General features: G+C 36.8%; 1 protein-coding gene across 1 annotated transcript in view; it reads right to left on the bottom strand.

Moving 5' to 3' along the window:
* Nucleotides 1-1,921: 1,921 nt before the first annotated feature.
* Nucleotides 1,922-25,670, bottom strand: part of TMEM165 (transmembrane protein 165) — a 36,827-nt gene continuing 13,078 nt past the window's right edge. The window contains exons 2-6 of the mRNA XM_077136913.1: nt 21,011-21,236; nt 9,425-9,600; nt 8,580-8,762; nt 3,492-3,597; nt 1,922-2,739 (exon numbers count right to left, since the gene is read on the bottom strand). Coding sequence (XP_076993028.1) covers nt 2,663-2,739; nt 3,492-3,597; nt 8,580-8,762; nt 9,425-9,600; nt 21,011-21,236 — 768 coding nt within the window. The 3' untranslated portion in view covers nt 1,922-2,662. The remainder of the gene's footprint in view (nt 2,740-3,491; nt 3,598-8,579; nt 8,763-9,424; nt 9,601-21,010; nt 21,237-25,670) is intronic.

Raw genomic sequence — 25,670 nt, 5'->3', positions numbered from 1 at the left:
CTGCCAAAACCCTAAATTGACTAGAAGAACGAAGGATAGAAGAATAGTTTCAACCTGATGGTGCTATTAGGTTCTCTGTTGATTTCCATGAGCTATGTTTGAGAATACAATATTGTATAAAGTATGTGGATCATTTTGTTACCAATTTAATATTGCCACTTTAATTTGATGTTACTTAAACTGGTTATACTTTTTTTTTTTCTTCCCATTTTCAAAGCTATCCTTTGAGGAAAATTAAAATGTGGTAGTAGCTATCTCTGCTCAGGCTTCTTGGTGTATGATCATTTTCCAGGTTATGATATGCGTAGCTCTTTAAAAAACTACATGTACTATTATGCTATTTCCCTAGACTCTTGTATTCAGAACCTAAAATTATAGTAAAAGCCTAGCAGTAACATTTTTTCCATAAATGTAAAAATAATTAGGACCAGACTGTTTACTTACTCAGTTTTAAAAATAAAAAATACCTCAGTGCTATGTTTTTCAGTATCATCTGCATTTCTCAGAAAATAACACTTGTTTGATGTGCCACATTAACTTTTAAGAATCACATTATTTTGGCTTTTTTTTTTTTTTGCATGGGCAGGCACCGAGAATCGAACCCGGGTCTCTGGCATGGCAGGCAAGAACTTTGCCTGCTGAGCCACTGCGGCCTGCCTTATTTTATTAAAGAAAGACTATTAAGTATTTCAAAATCACTATCAATGACATCTGCCTTTCTGATATTCAGTATTGGAGTCTAACTGCATTAGCTCAGGTCTGAGCTACTATGCCCTCAGAATAGTTACGTGCTGCTACAAGTTTGTGGTGCCTCAAAAAGCTACGCTGTTATTCAAATATTACACTAGTGCTAGAACCAGGCTACCTGAACTATCATGTTTGGGTTATGAGGGTACCAACTACTTTCTAACGGGAAATTTATTCTTTTTGTTCTTGGAAAAGAACTATTAGTGGTAATTTCTTGCTCTCCCTGTTTGTGAAATAACCTAGGGCTATTAGGGGTATCTAATTGCAGGTAACGAAGATACGAAGATACGGTCTGGAGATCTAACCGGAAATTCCTTTTGAAGTGTTTTATCTTAAGTCACAGACATTGTGGTTCTCTACCATGTAATACAGTTTTCATAGTAAAGAACACCTTAAAAGTTTCCCAGAATGACTTTTCCTTTCCATTTGTGCTTCTATCTAACATTTTAAAGCTACACTTTAGCTAAGAACCACTTTTAGACATCTTCATAATAGTAGTCAGCTGTTTTTCTCATAGAGTCACTGCTGCAAAATGGTTGCTATATTGATTTGGGGTGATTCACTAGGTTTTCTTACATACTATTTCACTTACAAGTTAAACTATATATTGTGGTCCACTGCATTGACTCACTAAACCTGAACTGCACTGGATCTACCTATATGTCACGCAGAATATGTGGATGTTTCTATAGAATTGCCCATCAGGTCTAAAGAGCTACTATTGGCAGCTACTGCATATTGTAATAAAACCTCTCAGACTGGGAGAAAGCAAATGGTATGCTGCTTGGGTGAAATATATGTTGTAGTCAAGTTAGAATATACTTAGTAGTGACTACTGAAGTTGCTGTGATAAAATGAGGTACCATTAGCATAAGTACAGGCTCCGGAATTAACCCCCCAGCTCTACAATGAAACCTTGTTAAGTTTATTCTCCTTTATCTTTCTCACCTATAAGATAAGGTTAATACTAGTAACCATTACCCTTTAGATTTGTGAGTTAAATAAGACGGTGCTTTTAGAACTATGCCCTGGCTCCTGTTTAGCTACTTTATGCATCCTCGTGTATTTAGTATATCACCATCTTTATATCAACTTTAGAAATTGGTTTATGAATATTACTACTACTTTGATAAATTAGAAAATTATGACTTTATATAACACAAGGAAAAACAGCACCAGTCATACCACTTTTATTTACATTGTATCTATGTTACATTGTTATTCAGTATAGAAAAAATATGAATACATTCATCGTATTCTCTTAATTTGGTAATTGCACATTGTCAAATATTGACCGTTTTTATATTGGGTCTCCTACCCAATTAAAAAAAGAAGGGAACAGATCTGGCAAACAATTTCTGTTGTGTCTTATTATTGATATAACAGATTAATCATACTACTAAGCATAATAGTGCTATTAATCATATTTCTCTTTTTTTAACCAAGAATCTAATTTTGAAAAGACTGCTAATGAAACTACCACTTACTGGCTCAGGGAAATGTTTTAGAAGATTAATTCATTCTTCCCCCAAGTAAAACTTTGAGATAAATATCTTTAAAAATACCTCAGTGATCCAGGAGAAAAAGTATATTCTTTATAAAAAAGGGGGTCAGTTCTGAAAGAAATTCAAGTGGTAGACCCCACCACACAATGGTTCTATATATACCAAAACAAAACAAAATGAAGACCATATAAACAAGAAAAATCCACACTTAAAATCAAGTTTCTTTTAAAAATACATGTTTCAGATGGAATCACTGATTATCTCTTGGACATAATACTTTCATTAAATGGGTCAAACTCATAAATCAATGCTACAAAATACAGTATTTCCCACCATTTTTAGTTATAATGTACATTATATACAGAAAGATGAGTTGCTTATCTTAAACTAAATACAAATGAAATAGCTTGTTAAAAACCATAATCAGGACTTATAAATAGTGCAGAAAATGCAAACGCCAAAAAAACGATGCCTCCTATGATTGTCACTAGAAGAGAAGAAGAAAAAAGTTGAATGAGATAAAATTCCAACAGTTTCATATTACATAAAATACGAGGGAGCCAAGATATTGCCCATTATTCTTTCAATAATAAAATAACCTTGTAAACAAAACCACTTAAACCCTTTAATATACCTGACTGTGAACAGTAAGAAGCAGTTTCTTCTCTAGCATTATTTCGAGAATTGACAGAAATATATTAACTTGAGAAAGTACTGACAAACAACAGTAGACACAACTCATCTGAAAACCCATTTATAAAAGAGAATGTTCAACAACTTCTGTGACTTGTCAATATTGCATTTCTTAAGGACCTAACAATTATTTAAAGCTGTTAAGTACTAATACCTAACTTACAAATAGAGCTTCAGATTCAGCTAATATCGTCTCTACCTATTATTTTAGGGCCAAAAAATTTCTCATACCTCCACATTATGATTGTTTTACTTACAATATCCACTACCTGAGAAAATGTACTGGCAAAAGATACTATGGATTCAACAATGCTTTTAGTTGAATTTGTATTTTACTAACATCTACACATGTGAAAAAATAGTACAGGTTTGAAAGACTTAGAGGGAATACTTAGGATTTCTAACAGATTGTAATCACAGACCAAGTATACGTTACAAGTAAAAATTTAAATAATGAAAGCTAACCCTGTTTTTCTAATCTTTCTATGATTCTAGAAAGTTAAAGCAATGGTACTTGCTTCGTAATAATAATAAAAAAAGACTTACCAGTTCTGACAGAGATTTTTTGTGCAATCATTCTTCCTCCAATTACCGCCAATCCAGTGCATAAACAGTGTCCCACTGTTCCACCCACGGCTACGCCACAGGGGTCCTGGAATAAGCATTACTGGCATTAATGCAAAACCAAGGATGAAACTGAAACCATTTGAGAAAGATAAGATTAAGAAGCAATGAAAATGGAGGTCAAGTACAGCAAAGTATAAATTTATGAAGAGTGCAAGAGGTGCGTTAAGGAACATACACCAATTATACATCGGACTAGACCTAAGAGGAGAAAAAACACAATTGAATCATTCTGTAAAATCAAAACAACCCTGATGAAATGAAACTAATTCAACCTTTCATTAGTTATTAAACCTCATTTATAGTCAACACTGAGCACCTATGTGACAAGTGCTAGGGAAACTGTTAAACTAGACATTACTTCCTTCAAGTAGTGCTTGAAACTGTGAGAAAAATAAGCCTTAACAATATAATATGACTATACTCCCTGAGAACAAGATACCCTATCTCCCTTATTCTCCACTGCATCTTCAGTGCCAAGCAGTTTTTGTTCAGTAGACACTTGTAACTAGAAGCATACCAGAGGCACTCATGTTTAAGGAATCAGTCCAGGTTTTCCAGAAAAATAGCCCTAAAGAATGATCAGGAGTTAGCCAGAAGTCTTCGTTTTGTTAGGGAGGAACATTCTAAGCAGAAGGCAGCAGACCAGCAGTAAGGAGTTACTGTGGGGTTCTTTAGGATGTCCAAAGAGAACTGAGGAGTCATAAGAGAAGAGTCCACTAAGACAGGTTGGGGCCAGTTATGAAGGACTTTAGAGATTAGATTTTATGCAAGATATTGGCTGGGTTTTGTTTTTGTTTTTGTTTTGTATGCTGTATGGCAGGGTCACATTTCATTATTTTTCCATGTAACTATCCCATTATTGCAGCACCATTTGTTGAATTTTTGTTTAGTTGGTTTTTGTTTGTTTGTTTTGCTTGTTTGCTTTTGGGGAAGTGCATGGACCAGGAATTGAACCCGGGTCTCCTGCATGACAGGAGAGAATTCTACCGCTGAACTACCCTTGTACCCCACTCTGGCTAGTTTTTAACTGGGAAGTGAGAAGAAAACTCTCAAAGTCTAGTGTAGAAAATAAACTGGGTGTGTAATAAGGGAGTGAGGTGGGGTAAAACTGAAGGGATGTTTATCAACTGGGAGGCTAATGCAATAATCCTGGTAAGAAAATTATAGTAGCCTAGATTGGGGTGGGAGGCTATAGGTAGAGAAAAGCAGTTCGACTTGGGAAAAAAAACTAAGACATAAGTGATATACCTTAGTGGTAAGTGAATGATAGTGGTCATAAAAACAAAAAAACAGGGATGACACCCAAGTTTCTCTGGCTTGGCAGAATGGTAATACCAATGTAATAAAAAAATAAAATAAGGAGTAGTGGAGAGAGGGTCTATGGATATCTACAAGAGTTAAAAGTAGAGAAGTTAGTACTCAGTTGTCTTAGATGTGATAAGCTCTTGAGGATAAACTTAGAAGGAAAGCAGTATTCAAGGGATAACTGAGGAAGGGAGCCCATAAGAGATTGAAAAGGTTGCCAGGGAATTTAAGAGGACCACAGCGGATATTGTTAATTGCTGCAGTGAACTCAAAGCACCAAATCAATATTACTGGAGAGGTCAAAAAATACATCCTAATGGGTATAGGCAGGAAGGTAGAGACGGCTCTGTTTTCTTCACAACTTTGAGACTGGGTAACAGGTGGGGAAGACGGTGGTATTCAGAGAAGAAGTAGAATTGAGAAAGGGGGCCTTTAGAAAAAAAACATATGCTAAAATGATCACAAAATGGGGCTGGAAGACAGGCAAAGACTTAAGCTATATACAAGATGAGCAAAGCCTGGTCCAGAATACAGGAAGAGGGACAGCACGTACACTGTGAAGGGTGGGATGATGAGAAGATGAGTTTTCTCTGTCTAATGGGAGGTAAGGCTGTCTGTTATGTAGTAGGCAACAGAGACTAAGAAAATGGGGGTGATCTGAAACATCCATGAAAAATGGAAGAACAGGACTACATTTCCAAAACTGTTTTATAACTTCTAAAACTAGTATCTCAAGATGGCTTCATTATACTTGAAAGTGATTATTTGAAAAATGACTGGATTAAATAAAATTAAATAGTTCCTTTCTTACAAGATTTTTCAGTCTTTGTTATTTGTATAATGAATCTTCAAGAAAAATGATATTATATTTGTCAAATTTATTTGACCCTAGAACCTCCTTTTTTGTTTGTCTAGCCCCATTAGCATCTCAAGGACACTAGGATTCTGTGAAATCCAATTTGGGAAATACTGAATTATGTTGGAAGCAGGGTTAAAGTTTCAGACTAAAAGGGACTGAAATTCTGTTCATACAAAAAAAAAATTTAGGAATATTAAGGAAACAGAGACAACCATATTTCTAACCCTTGAAGAGCTCATTAAGATCCCTTTGATGGTGGTAGTGTGAAAAGGGGATGGACACTAAGTGCTGTGTTAGACACCCTCCATGCATTATCTTACTTTAGACACAAAAACAAACTACCAAGGAGGTAATTCCTATTTTCACATGAGGAAGTTCAAGTAGGTGATGGAAGGCAGTCACATAATACGAGGCGCAAGCATGTGCCAGGCTGCTGAGGTGCAGCAGACCAAGATATATGGTACAGAAGGGCCAGTCCTGAGCCTTTCACAGGTCACTGTGCCATACAGAATACAGTACGAGAAAGCGCAATGATTCTGCCAACATGACAGTCGCCGTGGAAGACCACCAAACCAAATGGTCACGTACTTTCAAGTCCCAATTCTGGCACTCTGAAAGCCAATAAAAAGGCTAGGAAAATACAGGATACAGCCATTGAACTGATGGTTTTAAAGAAAGTTTGTTTTGAAATATGAAAAGCAAATGAAAAATCAGGTTTCTCCCTCCACCCACCCTCCAAATACAACATTTTTGAAGCTTCTCTGACAAACCACCCTGTTCCAAAACAAAACACAATTCTCTGTTTTATATTTTAAACCACAGCCTATGTTAAGGGGCTTGTTCTGTGGGTGGGAGGCATTTCCTAAGAGCTTAAAACACGTATATCAAGCTGGTTATCTAAATCCTACCATCAGATGAAAACAGTGTACTAGATATTAAAACAGAGAAGAAAAGATTTAAGACCAGAGCCTGCGGAGATGCAGCAGCATTCCATTCCACAATCATCTCTTGAGTAAATCTTAATAAATCTGTGTGAACAAAATACAGACACTTCACAAAATTTTACTCCTAGTTTCTTGCCCCTGCTACCAACTACTTTATGTCTTCAGACAAATCGCTTATATTCTTATCTGGACCTCAGGTTCTTCATTTTTAGAGTAAATGCAAGAACTAGATGATATGAGTTCTCTTCTACTTACATGTTATTCTAGGATTTACTGTTCTTAGATAACACTGAAATACTTTCTTTACAGAAACAATCACCTCCAGTAAAAATACCCAAAGATAAGCCCTGAGAACATTCGATTTCCCTGTCTTCTGTTCTTTGTGTGTCATTTAAAAATAAACCTGTCTTTAAAATATTTCATTATTTCTCAGTATCTTATTGATTTTGCATTTCAAAAGTTACAATAAATATTTTAAAGGAATGGAAGAACCAAAAGCTATACACTTTTAGCTTTAGATATTTATTGCCAAATTGGCCTTGACTAATATACCAATTTATATTACATTCCTAACTAGTATGCAAAGGGAAATTCTGAATAAAGAGAAAAAACCAAGCAAAGACAACAACTACCACCACATCATTTTGGCAAAGCTGAAGCAAGATGAGTGAAAAGATAGCAATCACAAGAATACCATTTGACTGATTACAGATTCTGGAAAAAGATCAATTACAGGAATACAGAAGGTTTGTTTTGTTTTGATTTTTTTCCATCACATGTTGTATATTTATCACCATGACCATTTTCAGAACATCTGCATCACTCCAAAAAAAAAGGAATAACCTGTACACCATACATCCCATACCCCTTAAGCCACCCTCTCACTGACCATTAGTATTGCAATCTACCCAATTTTTTTTTTTTACCCCTTATTCCCTCCCGCCATTCTTATTATTTTTTGTCCTTGTTTTTTTACTTTTCTGTCCATACTGGATAGAGGAAGCATCAACCACAGGTTTTCACAATCACACCATCACATTTTAAACGCTATATAGTTATACAATCATCTTCAATAATCAAGGCTACTGGAATACAGTTCAACAGTTTCAAGTACTTCCCTCTAGCCACTCTAATACACCACAAACTAAAAAGGGATATGAATAGAATGCGTAAGAATAAACTCCAGGATAACCTCTGACTCTCAGCCACTGAAACTTTTATTTTGTCTCATTTCTCTCTTCCCCCTTTTGGTCAAGAAGGCTTTCTGAATCCCATGATGCCAGGTTCCAGCTCATTACCTGGGAGTCATGTCCCATACAGAGGGGAGTATAGTGAGTCCACCTGCTGATTTGGCTTAGAGAGAAAGGCCACATGTGAACAACAAAAGAGGTTCTCTGGGGGTAACTCTTAGGTATAATTATAATTAGGCTTAGCTTCTCCTTTGCAGAATAAGTTTCATAGGGGTGAGTACCAATATCAAGGGCTCAGCCTACTGAACTGGTTTTCCCCACTGCTTGTAAGGATATCAGAAATTCCCCAGTTGGGGAAGTTTAATATTTCCTCCTTTCTCCCCAGTCCCCAAAAGGACTTTGCAAATACATTTTTATCCTCTGTCCAGATTACTCCGGGATGTATTGGGGCATCACACTAACTTGTACAACCAAAAAGATCTCATGTTCTATTCAAGATTCCATGTAATTATGGTGTTCAAATAAACTGACCACACAAGTTAAATTAGATAATGCACTTCCAAAAATATAAATCTGTAGCAGGGTTAACAGATCTAAAACAATTGTCTAGCATATGCAGTAGTACTTTGGCCTTGTAACTGCAAAAGTAACATTTTTTTACATGTTTAGTCCTAAGAACAAATGCAGTCCTCCCTCAAGTATCACTTACCTCTCTAGCTGCCAAAACTATTGTAGTTAGTTGAGAGCGATCACCCCATTCTGCTAAGAATGTTAATGTGAGAGCTTGAACAAAGATGGGTGAAATAAAATGTAACCACTTTTTCTGAGGTATCGTTGTACTTGTACCCATTTCAACATCTCCTGATCCATTTAAGAGTTTGGTTCGTTGGAGCTAAATTAAAAAGAACAAACAAAACAGCATTGACATTAATCCCAAGAAGAAAATCAAAATAGCATAAAATCACTAATGTGGCAAGAAAAACTTATTCTCCAAGGTGCAATAGAAAGAAAACAGCCAAGTATTTAAAAATTCTCACCACCATGACCAACAACATTTTGGCTACTGGCATATTTAAAGTAAAAGTATATTTAAAGGATTTAAAGTCTATAAACAAACTGAAACTGTGTGGCCCCAAACTTCCCCCTTCAAAGTTTGAAGTTCTTATCGTCTCATTTACCAACAAATGCTGTATTCAATTCTTTTGTTCCTACCCAACAAAATTAAACAAGCAATATTTACTAGTTATTCACTATCATAGACTCTGTGGAAGAAATGTAAAATTCTAAAATATATTTCCTGTTTTCAAGAGCTTGTAATCATTCTGATTAAGGAAGCTGGTTACCTATGCTCAGTATTCATCACTCAGCTTCCTTTCTCTTCCACATTCACGCTTACCAAGACAGACTCCTATCATAACCAGCTGTAAAAATGGAAAAAACTAGACAAAATGAGCTATTTTTGTACAACCCACACACATCACACAGATATGGCACTGAAAACCCTCTGGATAATGTTTATTTGTAGTGGAGTGCCTTTTTAGTCCAGATACTTACTTCTTCATCTTTCTTTTTTATTTCCGCTTGAACTTCTTCCAGTTCTTCTTGACCTTCATCTGGGCTCATCTTTAAGCCTTCCCGAAGCATTCTAATGCCAAAAATGGCAAATAATGCAGTTGAAACATAGTATGTATACACCCTGGGAATGACTGTGGTGGCATAGCCAAACAAAACTGGAAGAAAATGTAACAGTATACCTGGTTAGTTACCATGCAGCCTACCCTATCAAAGAACAGTTAACTTAAGAAATCATAACTTACCACTGTTTTAAAGCAAAAATGTTTCCATCAGAAGCTAATCCAATATGTAATAACCTTAAATCATTCCACTTCTTTCCCTCCAACACTGAACTCTTAGGTCTAGCCAATGCCCTAACAGGGACCTCTCATAAGATACTGAACTGCCCCCAGCCATGTTCAGTGAGGAACTGGATTGCCACTTTAGTTATATAGGGCACAGTACTTTAGGTAGAACTTTAACCCTGATGTCCTCTAAGGACCACAGGATTTTACAACTGAAAACTATATATCATATATAGGTGATATGGGTTCATCAAAAATCTTTAATTTACAAAATTCTATAATGAAGAATCATGATAAGATTCTCATATGATATGATTCCAGCACCACTCCTTTTTAACTATTTAAAATGATATCTTATGAACGAAAACTAACAATTCCTTATAAATACATTAAAATACAGTTGACAAGAGACTCAAACATATTCGGCACCATTCTTCACTACTGATAAGGACATTTAAAGTTATAAAAAAACTGTACTTGGAACTACATCAAGAACCCAAGTACCAACTATGAAACATATTTACATTAATAATACCAGTTCAGTAATTAAAGGTTAAAACCTATGAAGGACCAGAGGTTATTACCATATATATATAATCAATGTAATTACTCTTTATCTTACCAGCTCTTTTTATAAAATGGGTTCAACACAGAGAGAAAGCCACAGATGCTGAGAGAGAAAACCCCAGAAGCCAGAAACTGAAAGCAACCAAACCCAGAAGAGAAAGGAGAGACCAGGAGACCCCACCATGCGCCTTGCCCAGTGACAGAAGAATCGAGAATCACTGGCAGCTGGTTGTCCAGCTGGTCTCTGGGGAGAAAGTATTGCCTGATGATGCCTTGATTTGGAAATTTTCACCCTCAGAACTCACACGACTCACATCCTGAGGCAATAAGAGGGAAGAATCTCACTACTGATTTTTGCCCCAACAGTAGAGAAAGAGGTTTACACAATTCCTCACCAACTCTTCTATAGTACAGAAATGGTTAGAAATGACAGGGACATAAGGCTTCTCTTGAGACAACCATTTCTATTCAAAGGCCACTTGCAGAGAGACTGTGCTCCTTCTGTTCTCTCCTAAGAATATCTATTCCCTTCAGTCTGTTTTCAGATTGATCTCTTGACCTAACTCAAATGCCACCTTCTTGAAGTGTTCCCTGATCAACCACTTGGAAATAACTTCTCCTGTCTGTTAAGAATCTCTTAACAACATAAATTGGAACTTCTCTTAACACTTAAAATCTTCTAGTGAGTGGACTGTTGCCTCTATAGAATGCAAGCTCCTTGCAGGTAGAATTTATTATTCTATCCCCCTAAATAACATCTAGCCCATAATAAATACTCAATGTAATACTGGTTAGCTGGATTCAGATTTGATATAATAAATCACATGCCTAAGGCTAAAAGAAATAATAAATGGGTACACCATGTATAAATCTAACTGAACATCAAAGGTATAGCTGCATGGGCAAACTATATGAACTACTTCATTATATTACAAAACTGAAGATTTTAAAAATCATGTGTAAAAAATGTAGCAATATGTATATATATGTATGGTGTAGAGCCTATACTCTTAGCTCTAAACAAACTAAAAGTACAGTAGAGACAATAGATGCAGATGAGCAATCTACAAACTAGGATTAACACACCCCCAGGAGGCCGCAAAGACTTTACAAGGGTATACAGAATGAACAGTTCTTGAAAGAAGTCATTTCCTGACTTCTCTGTACTCTTTCCTAAAATCCATCTGTCCGAAAACATGGTAGCAGTTAAGAAGCCTCCCTGTTTTAGTCTGTAAACTGCCGTAATACAATATGCCAGAAATGGGCCGGTATTTAAAAAGGGAATTTATTAAGTTGGAAGAAGTAAAACTCTCACTGTTAGCAGATGATATGATACTATACGTCGAAACCCCCCCCCAAAAAATCCACAACAAAACGACTAGAGCTTATATATGAGTATAGCAAAGTGGCAGGTTACAAGATCAACACTCAAAAATCTGTGGTATTTCTATACTCTAGTAATGAGCAATCTGAAGGGGAAATCAAAAGAAAAATTCTATTACAATTGCAACCAAAAGAATAAAATATTTAGGAACAAATTTAACTAAGGATACAAAAGACCTATACAAAGACAACTTACAAGAAATTGCTAAAAGAAGTCACAAAAGACCTAAACAAATGGAAGGGCATACCGTGTTCACGGACTGGAAGACTAAATGTAGTTAAGATGTCAATTCTACCTAAACTGACTTCAAGAAGGATGGAAATTAAGAAAAGGAACCCAGTAACAGAAGTCAAAAATTCCCTAGAAAGGTGTCTGCCCATGCTAAAAAAGAAAAAGAAAAATTCCCCAGAGGGGTTCAACAGCAAATTGGAGCTGAAAAAGGAAAGAATCAGAAAACTGAAGATACAACCATTGAAACCATTCAGTCTGAGAAGCAGAAAGAAGAAATAATAAACATAGTACACAGAGCCTAAGGAACCTACGGGACACCATCAAGCATACCAACATATGCACTGTGGGAGTCCAAGAAGGAGAAGAAATGAAAAGAGAGTAGTCAGGTTAAATAAATAATGACTGAAAAATTACCAAATTTAATGAAAGATAAGAATATACAACCAAACAGGATAAACCCAAACAGACCTACACCATGCCATATTATAATTGACTGTCAACCAAAGATAGAGAATTCTGATAGCCACAAAAGAAAAGCAATGTGTTACACACAAGGGAGCCTCAATAAGATTAGTGCCAATTTCTCATGAGTCATCATGGAGGCAAGAAAGCAGTGGGATGACATAAAGCCCTGGAAAGAAAGTATTTCCAACCAAGAATTCTTAGCTGACAAAACTGTCTTTCAAAACTGAGAGACAGATTAAGACATTTCCAGATCAAGAAAAGCTGAAGGAGTTTATCACCACTAGATAGGCCCTACAAGAGATGCAGGTTCTGAGACTTCTGGGAAGATGGTAGGGTAGGGTATGCTGGATTCACCCCTGTACCATGGAGCAACCACAAAGAGGGGACAAAAAAAGACAAACAGAACTATAGTTCTGGGAAGTGAGTGACTGCATTCAACATTCCATATGGAGGTCCTGGTTAAGAGGTGGGAGGATCAGGACAGGAAAAGCAGGGTGAGTATGTCTGACCACAGCCTCATCAGGGACAGGCAGTCATAGGTGGGGAAGTGCAGATGAGAAGGAGCAGACTGACCCTTGGATCCTGCCTGCCTGGGGAAACTTCCCCACATGGCTTCGCAGCCAGCAGTACATGGGAAACCACTGCAAGGGCCGTGCCCATCAGGCATTGGGATTGGTAGTCCCACCAGAAGCAGTAAGTGGCCATTCCAACAGGAGGTGTGTGCAGTGCAGCTGCCCCACCCATGTGGTGGGATGAACCATCCCAGCACCACGTACCAGGAGCAGCCCCTGTAGCTGAACATACTATCTTGCCTAGCTGATGTTGCAGTCGGGGAGAGGCAGGCCTTGGGGAGGGGGTGGCTCAAGAGTGCCATCTTCTGGGAAGAAGCAGTAAGTGCAGTCTGGCAAACTACCTATGTATTGGTTTAGTTTTAATTTAATTTTAGTTTTTTTTTTTAATTTTACTTCTATTTTTCTTTCTCTTCTGTGGGCACCAGTCTGAGTTCATATCCAATATACTTTGGGTGTGTCTCCTTCAGGCTTTGGGGCCTATTGTTGCTAACGTGTTTGGTTGTTTTTTTAGGGGAAAAGAATATATGCACCAAGAGTGAAGACCAGGTCTCCCACAGGAGAATACAGGAGTAACCTTATTTAGATAACCTTATAAAAATAACCTTATTAAGATAACCAAATGCCCCAAACACAACAGAAAACCACAAAGTACATGATGTTCCAGACAGAAATGGCCTAGCCAAATGACCAAATCAAAACAAGGATTTTGTCAGGAAGACACTAGAAGAGCATAAAGAATTCAAAAGATTAAATAGAAAAACAGCAGATATACACAGACGAGAGATTCTGTACAACAAATTAGAAAATACACTAGAGGCATAGAATATTAGATTTGAAAGCAGGAGGAAGAATGAGTGCGCTTGAAAACAACTGAACTAGAGAGCACAAAAGAACAAATGGCAAGAAAGATAGAAAAACTGGAACTCGATCTCGGGAAATGATGGACAAATATAAGAATCATTGGTGCTCCAGAAGGAGCAAAGAGTAGTAAAGACCTGGGAAGGTTAGTAGAAGATATAATCGGAAAAAATTTCCCAACCCTTAAAACAGACATAAATATGGTAATCAAAGAGACCCAACAAACCCCAATTAGAATAAATCCAAATGGGCCTACTCCAAGACAATACTCACATTGTCAAATGCTGACGAGAAACTGAACGCCCTGAAAGCAGCACAAGAAAAGTGACCTACTATATACAAACCACATAAGACTGACTTCAGACTACTCAACCGGCATTAGGCAGGCAAGAAGGCAGTGGTATGATATATTTAAGATCCTGAACAAGAAAGGCTTCCGGCCAAGAATTCTTTATTCATCTCAGTTGACAGAGAGATTAAAATCTTCAAAGACAAAGACTGAGAGAACTAGTCAACAAGAGACTTGCCCTACAAGAAATTCTAAAGGGAGTCCTGTCAGCTGAAAAAAAAAAAAGAAGAGAAAGAAGAATGGAAGAAGGCACAGAATTGAAGAATAGCAGAAGGGTAGTTTAAAGGATAAAAAGAGAGAGGGGGAAAGACTAAACAGATCTGACAAAACTAAAGGATAAGATAGTAGATTCAAGAACTGCATTTACAGTAGTAACTGAACATTAAAAGACTAAACTCACCAATTAAAAGATACACAGTGGCAGAATGAATTTTAAAAATGTAAGCCATTTATATGCTGTTTACAAGAGATGCATCTTAGACTCAAGGATACAGATGACTGAAAGAGAATGGATGGAAAAAGATGTTCTATGCAAGCTACAATCAAAAGAAAGTTGGAATGGCTATACTAATATCAGATAAAATAGACTTTAAATGTAAAGAGGTCATAAGAGACGAAAAAGGACACTACATAGTAATAAAAGGGAAATTCACCAAGAAGAAATAACAACAATCATAAATGTTTATGCTTCCAGTCAAGGAACTCCAAAGTGCATAAGGCAAACACTGGTAAAACTGAAGGGTGCTACTGTAGACGTTTCAACAGTTAACTGTGGGAGACTTCAATACACTACTCTCCACTACAGATAGAACAACCCGACAGAGGATCAACAAGGAAATGGAGAACTTAAGCAATGCAGTAAATGAATTAGACCTAAAGACTGTTACCACTAAAATACCAGGATATAGTGCTCATGGAACATTCTCTAGGACAAAGCATATTCTGGGACACAAAAACATGTCTTTATATAAAGTTTATAAGACTGAAATTATCCAAAGCACTTTCTCTGACCACAACAGAATGAAGGTGGAAATCAATAACCACCAAAGAACCAGAGCTTTCACTAACATATGGAGATTAAAAATGAACACATTCTTAAATAATCAGTGAGTCAAAGAAGAAATTGCTGGAGGAATCGTTAAATATTTGAACATGAATGAACATGAAAATACATATCAGAACTTATGGGATGAGGCAGAGGCAGTACTGAGGGGGAAATTTATTGCCCTAAGTGCCTATTATTAAAAAACAAGAACAAGCAGAAATGGAGGACTTAACTGTTCACCTGGAGAAATTAGAGAAAGAACAGTAAACTAACCCCAAACAAACAGATGAAGAGAAATAACAAAGATTAAAGCAGAAATAAACAAACTGGAGAACAAATAAACAATGGAAAACATTTAGTCCAGAGTTGTTAATGTTATTTCTAGATTCCGAGATGCTATGCCATATATGTATAACATGGAATCTCCCTGGAACTTTGGCTACTGTGTAACTAACACCTATGACTCAGAGTTTGAGTTCTGCAGCTCTGAAAGTCAGCACTGCTACATACAACAACTGCTGAAGAAACAGAAAAAGAGACCAGGCTTCAATTAGAGATAAGAACAAAGCCGACTGGGTCTGAACTAAGGTTAATGAGAATACAGGAGTCAGGAGGGCGCTGTCAGTATTTTAGAACTTTACTAACTGCATGAGACCAAAGGAATAGAGGTTATTTTGTTCAAAACCTAAATCTTCTGTAGCACATACATAAACTAACTCAACCTGTCTGGACAGATCATTCAAACAACCCAAACATATGAAGCTCAGAATGGGAAGGAGGGCTTGTAATTCTGTATAGCTTAATGTAACACCCAGATACATCCCACAGTATTTTGGACAGCTAATTAAAAAGTATTGGCTATAGGTTTTTGTTTTGTTTTGTTTTGTTTTGTTCTTACTATTACTTTTTTTTTTCTCTATATTAATATTCTATATCTTTTTCGGTTATATTGCTAGTTCTTCTAAACTGATGCAAATGTACTAAGAAACGATGGTCATGCATCTATGTGATGATGTTAAGAATTACTGATTGCATATGTAGAATGGTATGATTTCTAAAAAAAAAAAAAAAATGGACAGCACAATACTACCTAATTGTAATGTAATTATGTTGTTAAAACACTGAATGAAGCTGCATCTGAGCTATAGTTGTTTGTTTTTTTTCTTATATATTTTTGTATTTTTTATTTTTATTTTTTCTCTATATTATCATTTTATTTCTTTTTCTGTTGTCTTGTTATTTCTTTTTCTAAATCAATGCATATGTACTAAGAAATGATGATCATACATCTATGTGATGATATTAAGAATTACTGATTGCATATGTAGAATGGAATGATTTCTAAATGTTGTGTTAGTTAATTTTTTTAATTAATAAAAAAACATTTTCAAAATAAAAATTTATGCCAAGTTTAAAAAAAAAAAAAAAGTATTGGCAACATTCCTTGAGGAACTGGAGAAAACTACGGAACCATTAAGCTGTACCACCAGGGAAAACCCTGATACTGTCTCAAATATTAGGGACACCCAAGTCAATAGGCCAAGCCCTTGATCTTAATTAAGGATTGCTCTCGTGAAGCTTATTTCTGTAGCAGAAAACCTAAGCCTACCTATAAGTCATGCCTAAGAGTTACTTCCAGAAAATCTTTTGTTGCTCAGATGTGGCCTCTCTCTAAACTCAACTCTGCAAGGAAAATCAATACCCTCCCCCCAACGGCAACACAGGACATAAACTCTTAGGGATAAGCCTGGCCCTGCCACTATGGGATCAGTTAATGCCTTCCAGACCAAAAGGGGGAAAAAAGGTAATAAAACAAGATATTAGCAGCTAAGACAGTTCAAATAGAGGTCAGAAGCTATTCTGGAGGCTTCCTATGCAAGCTTTAGCTAGATATTGCTAACTGCTAGTTTGCCAAACCCTAACCAACATCATGCCTATTAACCGTAAAGAACACCTAGGGCTTTGAGACTGTATAAAAGTTTCATGCACTAAGTTTACTATCCTGAAACCCATTACTAAAACACTCAAGTGTTTTGAAAACTGAGAGAACCGCAGACAGATAGACAGATGGGTTTCTAGGCTATATAAGCCCTGAAACAGAGGGGCCAGACTTTCTAAGAATATCAACTAATTCCACCCCTCTACCCTGTACTGTTAATACCCCTTTTCAACAAGAAAAAGTTAGAGAGGGCATGGCTCAAAGAGCTTTAGAGAGTAGGAGAAGGACCAAAGGAGGAGAAGTTATAGAGAAGATAGGATTTAACAAATGAGTATGACTGCTGAATCACTATATTGATATTTCTTTTAGCCTCCAGTGTTTTGCAGCAGCTAGAAGGAAAAACCTGAAACTGTGGTATGATGACCCATACAAAACTATGAAATCTGTTCTGAAGCTACTTGTTGGAGGGTACTTTGAAAATTTCTGCTTCTCTTTCTTTTTTCTGTATGTATATTATATTTCACAATAAAAAGTAGTAAAAAAAAAAAAGATACAGGTTTTATAGGTTGTAAGGAAAGGACATTAGATAATAGATCAAAGCCTCATAAGAAACAAAGTTCTCCAGTGAAGCTAACATGGGTAAATAGAAATAGCAATAGGATTCTATATTTGGTTTGTAACTCTACTTTTTTACTTTCTACAGAATCTAAAAGGCAAATACATACTATGTAATGATAAATCATTGGTCTTGGACTCATAATATATAAGCATGTACGTAAAAGTGAGGGACAGAAGGGTGCAGGAACACAGTCTGTGTATACTACAGAAATTAAGTTGGTACCAAAGCAAATAAGATTGTTATCGAGTTAGGATGTTAAATTTAATCCACATGGTAACTACGAAGAAAATATCAGAGAATATTCAGCTCATTCAGAATAGAGGTTACCAGGGTGGGGCGCAGGAGGAATGGGGAGTTAATGGTAATGGGTGTAGGGTTTCTCTGTTTGGAGAGATGGAAGAAGTTTTAGTAATGGAAGGTAGTGAGGTTCCACACCACTGTGCACATGACTAATCCCACTGGAATAATATGCCTGGGAATGGCTGTGATGTGAAAATCTATGTGACACATATGCTTCCACAATAAAAAGTTAAAAATTTAAAAAAAGACCAACAAAAGAAACAATGAAAATTAAATGTAATATATGATTCTGGACAGGATTTAATAAGGATAAGAACAAGCTCAAAAAGATATTATTGGAACACATAAAAAATTAGAATATAGAGTATAAGCTTTATATTAATATTAAATTTCTTGAACTCGATAATTGTACTTAAGGTGGTTATATAAGTGAACATCCTTGGTCTTAGGACATGTGCATGGCAGTATTATGGGTACAAAGAGCAGGATGCGTAAATCTACACTCAAGTGTTGTGAAAACTGATAGACATACAGATGGATGGGCAGACAGATTAACAGATAGAATGACATGGCAAATGTGGCAAAATGTTAAAACTGGTAGATCTAAGTATGGGGGACAGGATAGTGGTATGCTGGGATTCTCTGTATGGGATTTGTATTATTTGGGCAACAGTCCTGTAAGTTTGAAAGTATGTCAAAATTAAAAAGATTAAAAAAAATTCCATGGGGAAAAGTAAATGAAAATAATTAAAGGGGAAAAAAAACAATAATGTAAATTTCCAACTGTTAAAAAAAGAGTTAATGTCCTTTTAAAGAGATGACCAGAGATGATAGGTGTCAAATTGCTAATAGTGTCTAGATACCATTTAGGTATATTTTAAAGAATACCATAATATCTTTATTTTATACAATATATCAGAGATTAGACTGCAATTCCCTACACTTAAGATGTAAAATTTTAGACGTCAGCTTAAATGTGAGGGGGTTTACACAGCTTTGCAATTATTTTAGAGAACACACAAGGAAAAAATTTGAAGTCCATTGACAAAGACTTTCAAAAAGTAAAGGTGAGAAGAGGTGTCATACAGTATACTACCAGCAGATAACAAGAGAAGGGGCCAGGTTAGGACAGAAGAGATTTATATCATACTTAGAGCTGAGAGACAGGAACTGAATACATTAGAAGGAATGAGGAAAACTGAAGGAACCAGGTTCCAAGAGGGACATACACAGAGAGTATAGAGAAGTTAGTCGTTTAATTATCCTTGGAAGCAGCAAGTTACAGCAGCAATATTCTCTGATATTGTTCTGTCACCCCAAATAAGTGACTGACTTCATTTCTTACAATTCTTTCCACTTTTCCTATTTTCTATTATTACAGCAGATAACCAAAATTTACTTTGGGGAAGTTGTACTTTTATTTTCAAACATGAATAATGCTCACACTATTTTCCAAATAGTGAAAAGAAGTTGGATTATTTGAACAATTAAATTACTCATGTATATGTTTAAAAGGCTTAACCAAGCATCCAAGCAGTCAGAAACAGAACGTTTGTATTTTAAAGAAATGAGTTTCATAATGATAAATCTGAGGCAAACTGAGGGAAGAGGGGTCAATGACTGCGTACCTTAAATATATTATCCCATTTAAGACATACCATAGCCCTATGGAGTAGATAGGCAATATTATCTCCATTTTACAGTTGGGGAAACTGAAGCTCAAAGAGGTTAAGTGACTCATCACTTGACTAATACATAATAACATCAGATTCAAAACTGAGTCTGACAATAAAGCCAAAGCTTACTATTTTCCACCAAACTACAGAGCCTGGGGTAGCTTCTGAATCACAGACTAAACTGTGTTCAAGTTATTTTAAAGTTTAGTTTACTATGGTCTAATTAATGAAGCCTATATAATAGCTGTTTTAGTTTCATAGCTACTAAAACAAGTACCATACAATGGGTTGGCTTAAACGATGAGAATTTCACGGCTCAGTTCTGAGGTTAGGAGAAGTTCAAAATCAAGAAGTGAGCAAGGCAATGCATTCTCCCCAGACTGTGGCATTTTGGGAGTGGCTGCTGGCAAGCCTTGGTCTTTGGCTTTTCTGTCACACGGTGGCATATTCTACTTTTTCTTCCCAGTTTCATTGACTTCCCGCTTCTGGCTGCTCCCCATGGCTTTTGTCTCTGTGGCTTTCTCCATAAGGCCTCCATACTCAGATTAACCCATCCCAATTCAGTTGGGCCATACCTAAACTGAAGTATACTCATCAAAAGGCCTTACTTAAAATGGGGACATAGCCACAGGAATAGATTAAGAACATGTTTCTCTGGGGTATATAACTCCAAATCACCTCTACAGTAAGTCACCTAACAGCATAAACAGCAACTTGTAAGAATGTTTCATTTCCTTACCATAATGGTCAAGAACAGCTTAATAGAATACAATGAACTGAAAGTGACTCCTCAATTATTGACTACCTCACAAATCTCCTTCAACAGGAAGATATGTAATTCTCTTTGGTTGCCTGGGTCCTATTTCAAGATACCAGATACAAATAAAATGTATCTAGGTTTAAAAAATTAAAAAGCTAAACAGCAAAATCATGAATAAAAATAGTTAATAAATTGGGTATGTATCTTGACCGTGAATAGCTGAAAATTTCATTTTAAAAATGCAATATGGGGCGAGCAATGGTGGCGTAGAGTTCTTGCCTGCCATGCCAGAGACCCAGGTTCAATTCCCAGTACCTGCCCATGAAAAAAAAAAAAAAAAAAACTAATACGGTTGTTTTAAAAATCTATCTTAAAAAAAATTTTTTTAACTAAATTCTGGAGGTTACATCAAATTCTAATACAGAAAATTGAATGATTCAGTAACTCTGATCGATGTCACATGTCATGCTTTCCCCTTAATTCAGTAAACTCATTAGAAGCGAAAAAAGGACTCACCTGATAAGCATGTCATGAGGCCTAAGGCAAGCATAGCACCAGCCAACACCGTCAAACGATTATAGCGCATTGCCATGATTGCAGCAATAAAAAATGTCTTATCACCCAATTCAGATACAATGATAACTGATATGGCAGCAACAAATGCATGGATAAATCCCAAATTAGTTTGAGTGGCTGGATCTTCCTTGTTAGTATGAACCGGGGCTGCTGGTGTGACTCCTTTCTGTAGTAAGAAAAATAATAAATATTGGTTATTTTTTTAAAAATGAGTATATAAAATTCTTTTATTTTGAATGTGAATTAAATTCAGTTTTTCTCTATCATGGTCATTAATTTATTTACATGTAATCACTTTGAAACCATCACTAATGATAGTAACCACTGACTAATGGTTGCTACAATATAGATTTAAGTACAATTCCACAAAACAATTTAAAAAGTCTGAGCCCAGCTACAACCATATATTAAAATTGCATTGTTTTCTAAGTATTTATGATATGAGATTTAGTTTTTGGGTATGTCTCATTCCAACTTTTATTAGTAATGTGAGTGGAAGATCCAAGTTGGTTTATCAAACATTCAAGTGACATGAAGCTGAGAGAAATTTCATTAAAACTTGAGAGAACAAAGTAGGATCCAGAAAGCTCACAATAGACTAGAGCAAGGGTTAATTCTATAGGTAAGATAAAATTTAATACAGCAAGATAAATGGTTCTAAGGCAAAGTCTAAAAATGTCCTGAGATATAATGTGGCCTAATAAATGCCAGCATCTTAGCTGGCATTAAAAATATTTTAAGTTGAATATGTGCAAAGCACCCAAAACAGCAATAAGCATGAATTAAGGAGTTAGTGACAAGTCCAACATCGTTCTGCGCTGTTCAGCCCTTACGCAAATTTCTGCACATGGTTCTGAGGCACCATAATTTAATAGGGCACTGTCCTCTGAAAATCAGACAAAATGGAAAGGAGATTCTAAATTGGGGAGCCAGGAAACTACTGCTGGGGCCAAACTAGCCTGTGGCACTAAGAATGGTTTTTACATTTCTAAGGGATTACAAAAAAAGTAATAAAAGAGGGAAGGAAGGAAGAAAAGAGAAAAAGAAACAGAGACCAAGAGGAAAAGAAGGAAGGATAAAAAGAAAGAAGTGAAGAAGGAAAAGAAGGAAGGAAGGGGGATAAGGGGAGGAAAGGAGGGAAAGAAGGAAAGAGAGAGATAGAAATAAAGACACAGATACACAGATAGATTGCAATTGATTGATTATGCAACAATACTATCCTGCCTTTACAAACGCAGTTTGCCAACTCAGTATTCAAAGCTTCACATGAGGGACCAGAAGGGACAAGATAATTATGTTCCAATACTTAGAAGTCTGTAAGTGAGTCTGCATCCACTGTACATGGTTTGAAGAGGTAGAACTGAAAAGTTAAAGCTAGAAGGTTTCAGCTTAATGCAGTGAAAAGATTTCTACCCAAGAGAGCTACCTAAAAGGCAGGAAATGACTGCTAGACAAGGTGGCAAATTCCCTTTTCAACACCAGAGTTCCAAAGAAGGAAACCACCACTTACAGGCAATGGGCTGGATCAGTGGTCCTCAAGCAGGGGTAATTCTGTCTCCCACAGGCATATGGAAATGTCTGGAGACATTTTTTGGTTGTCACAACTGGAAAAGAAATACTGGCATCTAGTGGGTAGAGGCTGCTAAATTCCCTTTGATGTGCAGGACACCCACAACAAAGAATTATCAAATCCAAAATATCAATAGTATAGAGGTTGAGAAACCTGAGATTAGATAAATCACTTCTAAAGATATCTTCCAATCCTAATAGCCTATCTATAATTAATTCTTAAAGCCTAAGATCCAAAAACCTGATGCAAAAAAGGAAAAAAAATGCCACTTTTTGTCAGGGTAAAAACAAAAGTAGCCTTTCAGGCTGTCAACAATAAGAATAAAATCCTAAATCTGTAATGTAATGTCACTCCTTAAAACATGGCATAAAGTTGGCTCTCAAATTCCACATTTAAGAGCAGAAAAATTTAAGCATTAAATACACTAGAACGCAGTTAAAACTTGGGGAAATTTAACATTTTAGAAAACATGTAATGTTAGGTAGGGCTAAATCAAAAGGCCAGTCTCGGCAGCCAGCTCTTGATTAAGCAAGAGACTATGGACTTTCTCTCCATTAACATTTTAGTTCCAACTATGCTGATGTTCCTTTGAAAATAAACTTCCTTTCTCTTTCAATACTCTAAGGACATTAAGGCACCTTAACAAAAAAACCATGGGCTGAAGAGGGAGAGGCTGAGCTCACATCTCTTCTAGAAAAAAACTAGGGGTCAGACAGAAATTGTCCACAACAACAAATCTGTGGCTCCAGAGATCAGGCGGAATGCTCTACAACACCCAGGAAACTGCAGGATGAAACATCAGAGAAGCTGCCCTGAAAGTTATGAGTAAACCTTCTCAGCCCTGGTACCCACCCCCCACTCTCAGGACAGGAAGTATCTTGTTCTCCAGACTCTGGTGGGCGGGAAGCCCCAGACTGTAAGGACATCAGAAGTCTATTCTCCCAAGAACAGGGCGGGGCATGATCTAGTACTGTGCCGGCTATTCATCAGCAAATTTGACTGCTGGGACAAGCAGGGGTTTCAATCTACCCCATCAGGCCAGGCCATTGTCTGGTGGCCACAACTAAAAATAGCCTGCATTATGAGGGGTGAGGGGAGTAGATTCACCCTCTGCTGGAAGGTGAAGAAAGCGCACCTCTGGGAAGACATCTAAAAGGTTTTGGTAAAGAGGTCCATATTATGGGCAGGCCAAGAAAGTATACTCTTGGGGAGCATGATTAAAGGCTTACAGGCATCTTTGCCTGACCTACTTCCTGGGGCCCTGTGGAATTGGTGTGCACTCCCTTCATGGGTCCCTGGCCCAGCCCTGCTTGGGTAATGCTGACAAATGAATTATCAAAGAGCATTAACATAAACCCCATCAACAACAAAAGCTTTGACAAGAGAAAATTTGAGTAAACTCATCAAAGTATTCCAATGCTCAGACATCAGTAAAAAATAATAAGCCATACTAAGAAACAGGAAGATACAGCACAAAGGAGCAAACCAAAAAGTGAGTTACAGAATCTGGAACAACTAATCAAAGATGTTCAAACAAATCTCCTAAACGAATACAATACAGCTAAATAAAGAAAGGTTGGATGCACAGGTGGTTTAGTGGTAGAATGCTTGTCTTTCATACAGGAAATCTGGGTTCGATTCCCGGATCATGCAGGAAAAAAAAAAAAGGTGATTAAGAAGACACTGGGTGAGCCTAAGTAAGTATGGAAAGAAAAATAACAGCTCTTATGGGAATGAAAGGCACAACAGATGAAATTAAAAATACACCAGAAAGGAGTTCGAGGGTAGTTCAGTGGTAGAATTCTTGCCTGCAATGCGGGAGACCCAGGTTCAATTCCTGGCCCATGCACTTTCCAAACACAAACAAGCAAACAAATGAAATAACAACAAAACAAAATTCAACAAATGGTGCTGCAATATGGGGATACTCACAAGGAAAAAGGATGAAATGTGACACCCACCATATAACATACAAAGAAAACAACAATAGAAAATACACTAGAAGCATACATAGAAAGAGGTCCTTTAAACCTATATAGCTTTATGTAATGCCTGGATACATCCTAGAATATATTAACCAGATAATCAAAAAGCGTTGGCAAAGTCCTGTGATGGATGGGAGAAAAAATATGAAACTATTAAACTTTTCCATCACAGAATCCCCTGATACTGTATCAAACTTTAGGGACACCCAAATCAATAGACCAAGCCCTTGATCTTGAGGCTTACTCTTGTGAAGTTTACGTAGATAGCAGAGAGGCATAGCCTACCTATAGGTATGCCTAAGGGTTACTTCTGGAAGACCTCTTCTGTTGCTCAGATGTGGCCTCACTCTCTCTAAGCCCAACTGTGCAAGTGAAATGATTGCCCTTCCCTCTATGTGGGACATGACATCCAGGGGTGAAATCTCCATGGCAGCATGGGAGATGACTCCCAGGGATAAGTCCAGCCCTGGTACCATGGGATCAACAATTCCATTCTGAGCAAAAGGAAAAAAAGAAGTGTAACTAATAAATTTCAGTGGCAGAGAGAGCTCAAATAGACTTGAGAGGCTACTCTGGAGGTTGCTCTTATGTAAGCTTCAGTTAGACATTGCTATCTATCATAACTTGCCAAACCCCAATCAGAACTATTCCAGCCAATCCTAAAGAACACCTATGGCAATATATAAGATTCCAAAAACATTCCATGCACTTGGGTAACTTTCCAGAAACCTACAGCCTCCAGATGGGTCCATGGACCAGATACGTCCTGAAACCTAGCAGGCCCAGCTCTCCAGAACATCAGCTAGTTCCATCTCCCTACCCCATATTAGTGACAGCCCTTTCCAGTATGAAAAATTTAGAATGGCCATAGCCCAAACACCCCTAAAGAGAGGGACAGAAAGATCAAAGGTGATGGTGGAGTTAAAAAGAGAAGATAGGATTTAACAAATGAATATGACTGCTGAATCATTAAATTGATATCTCTTTTAGTCTCCAGTATTTTAGAGCAGCTATAAGTAAAAATCTAAAATTGTGGAATTGTACC

Source organism: Tamandua tetradactyla, chromosome 19 (assembly GCF_023851605.1).
Source record: "Tamandua tetradactyla isolate mTamTet1 chromosome 19, mTamTet1.pri, whole genome shotgun sequence".
Classification (NCBI taxonomy): domain Eukaryota; kingdom Metazoa; phylum Chordata; class Mammalia; order Pilosa; family Myrmecophagidae; genus Tamandua; species Tamandua tetradactyla.
The sequence above is the reverse complement of the archived record's forward strand: the minus strand, read 5'-3'. Positions and strand labels throughout refer to the sequence as shown.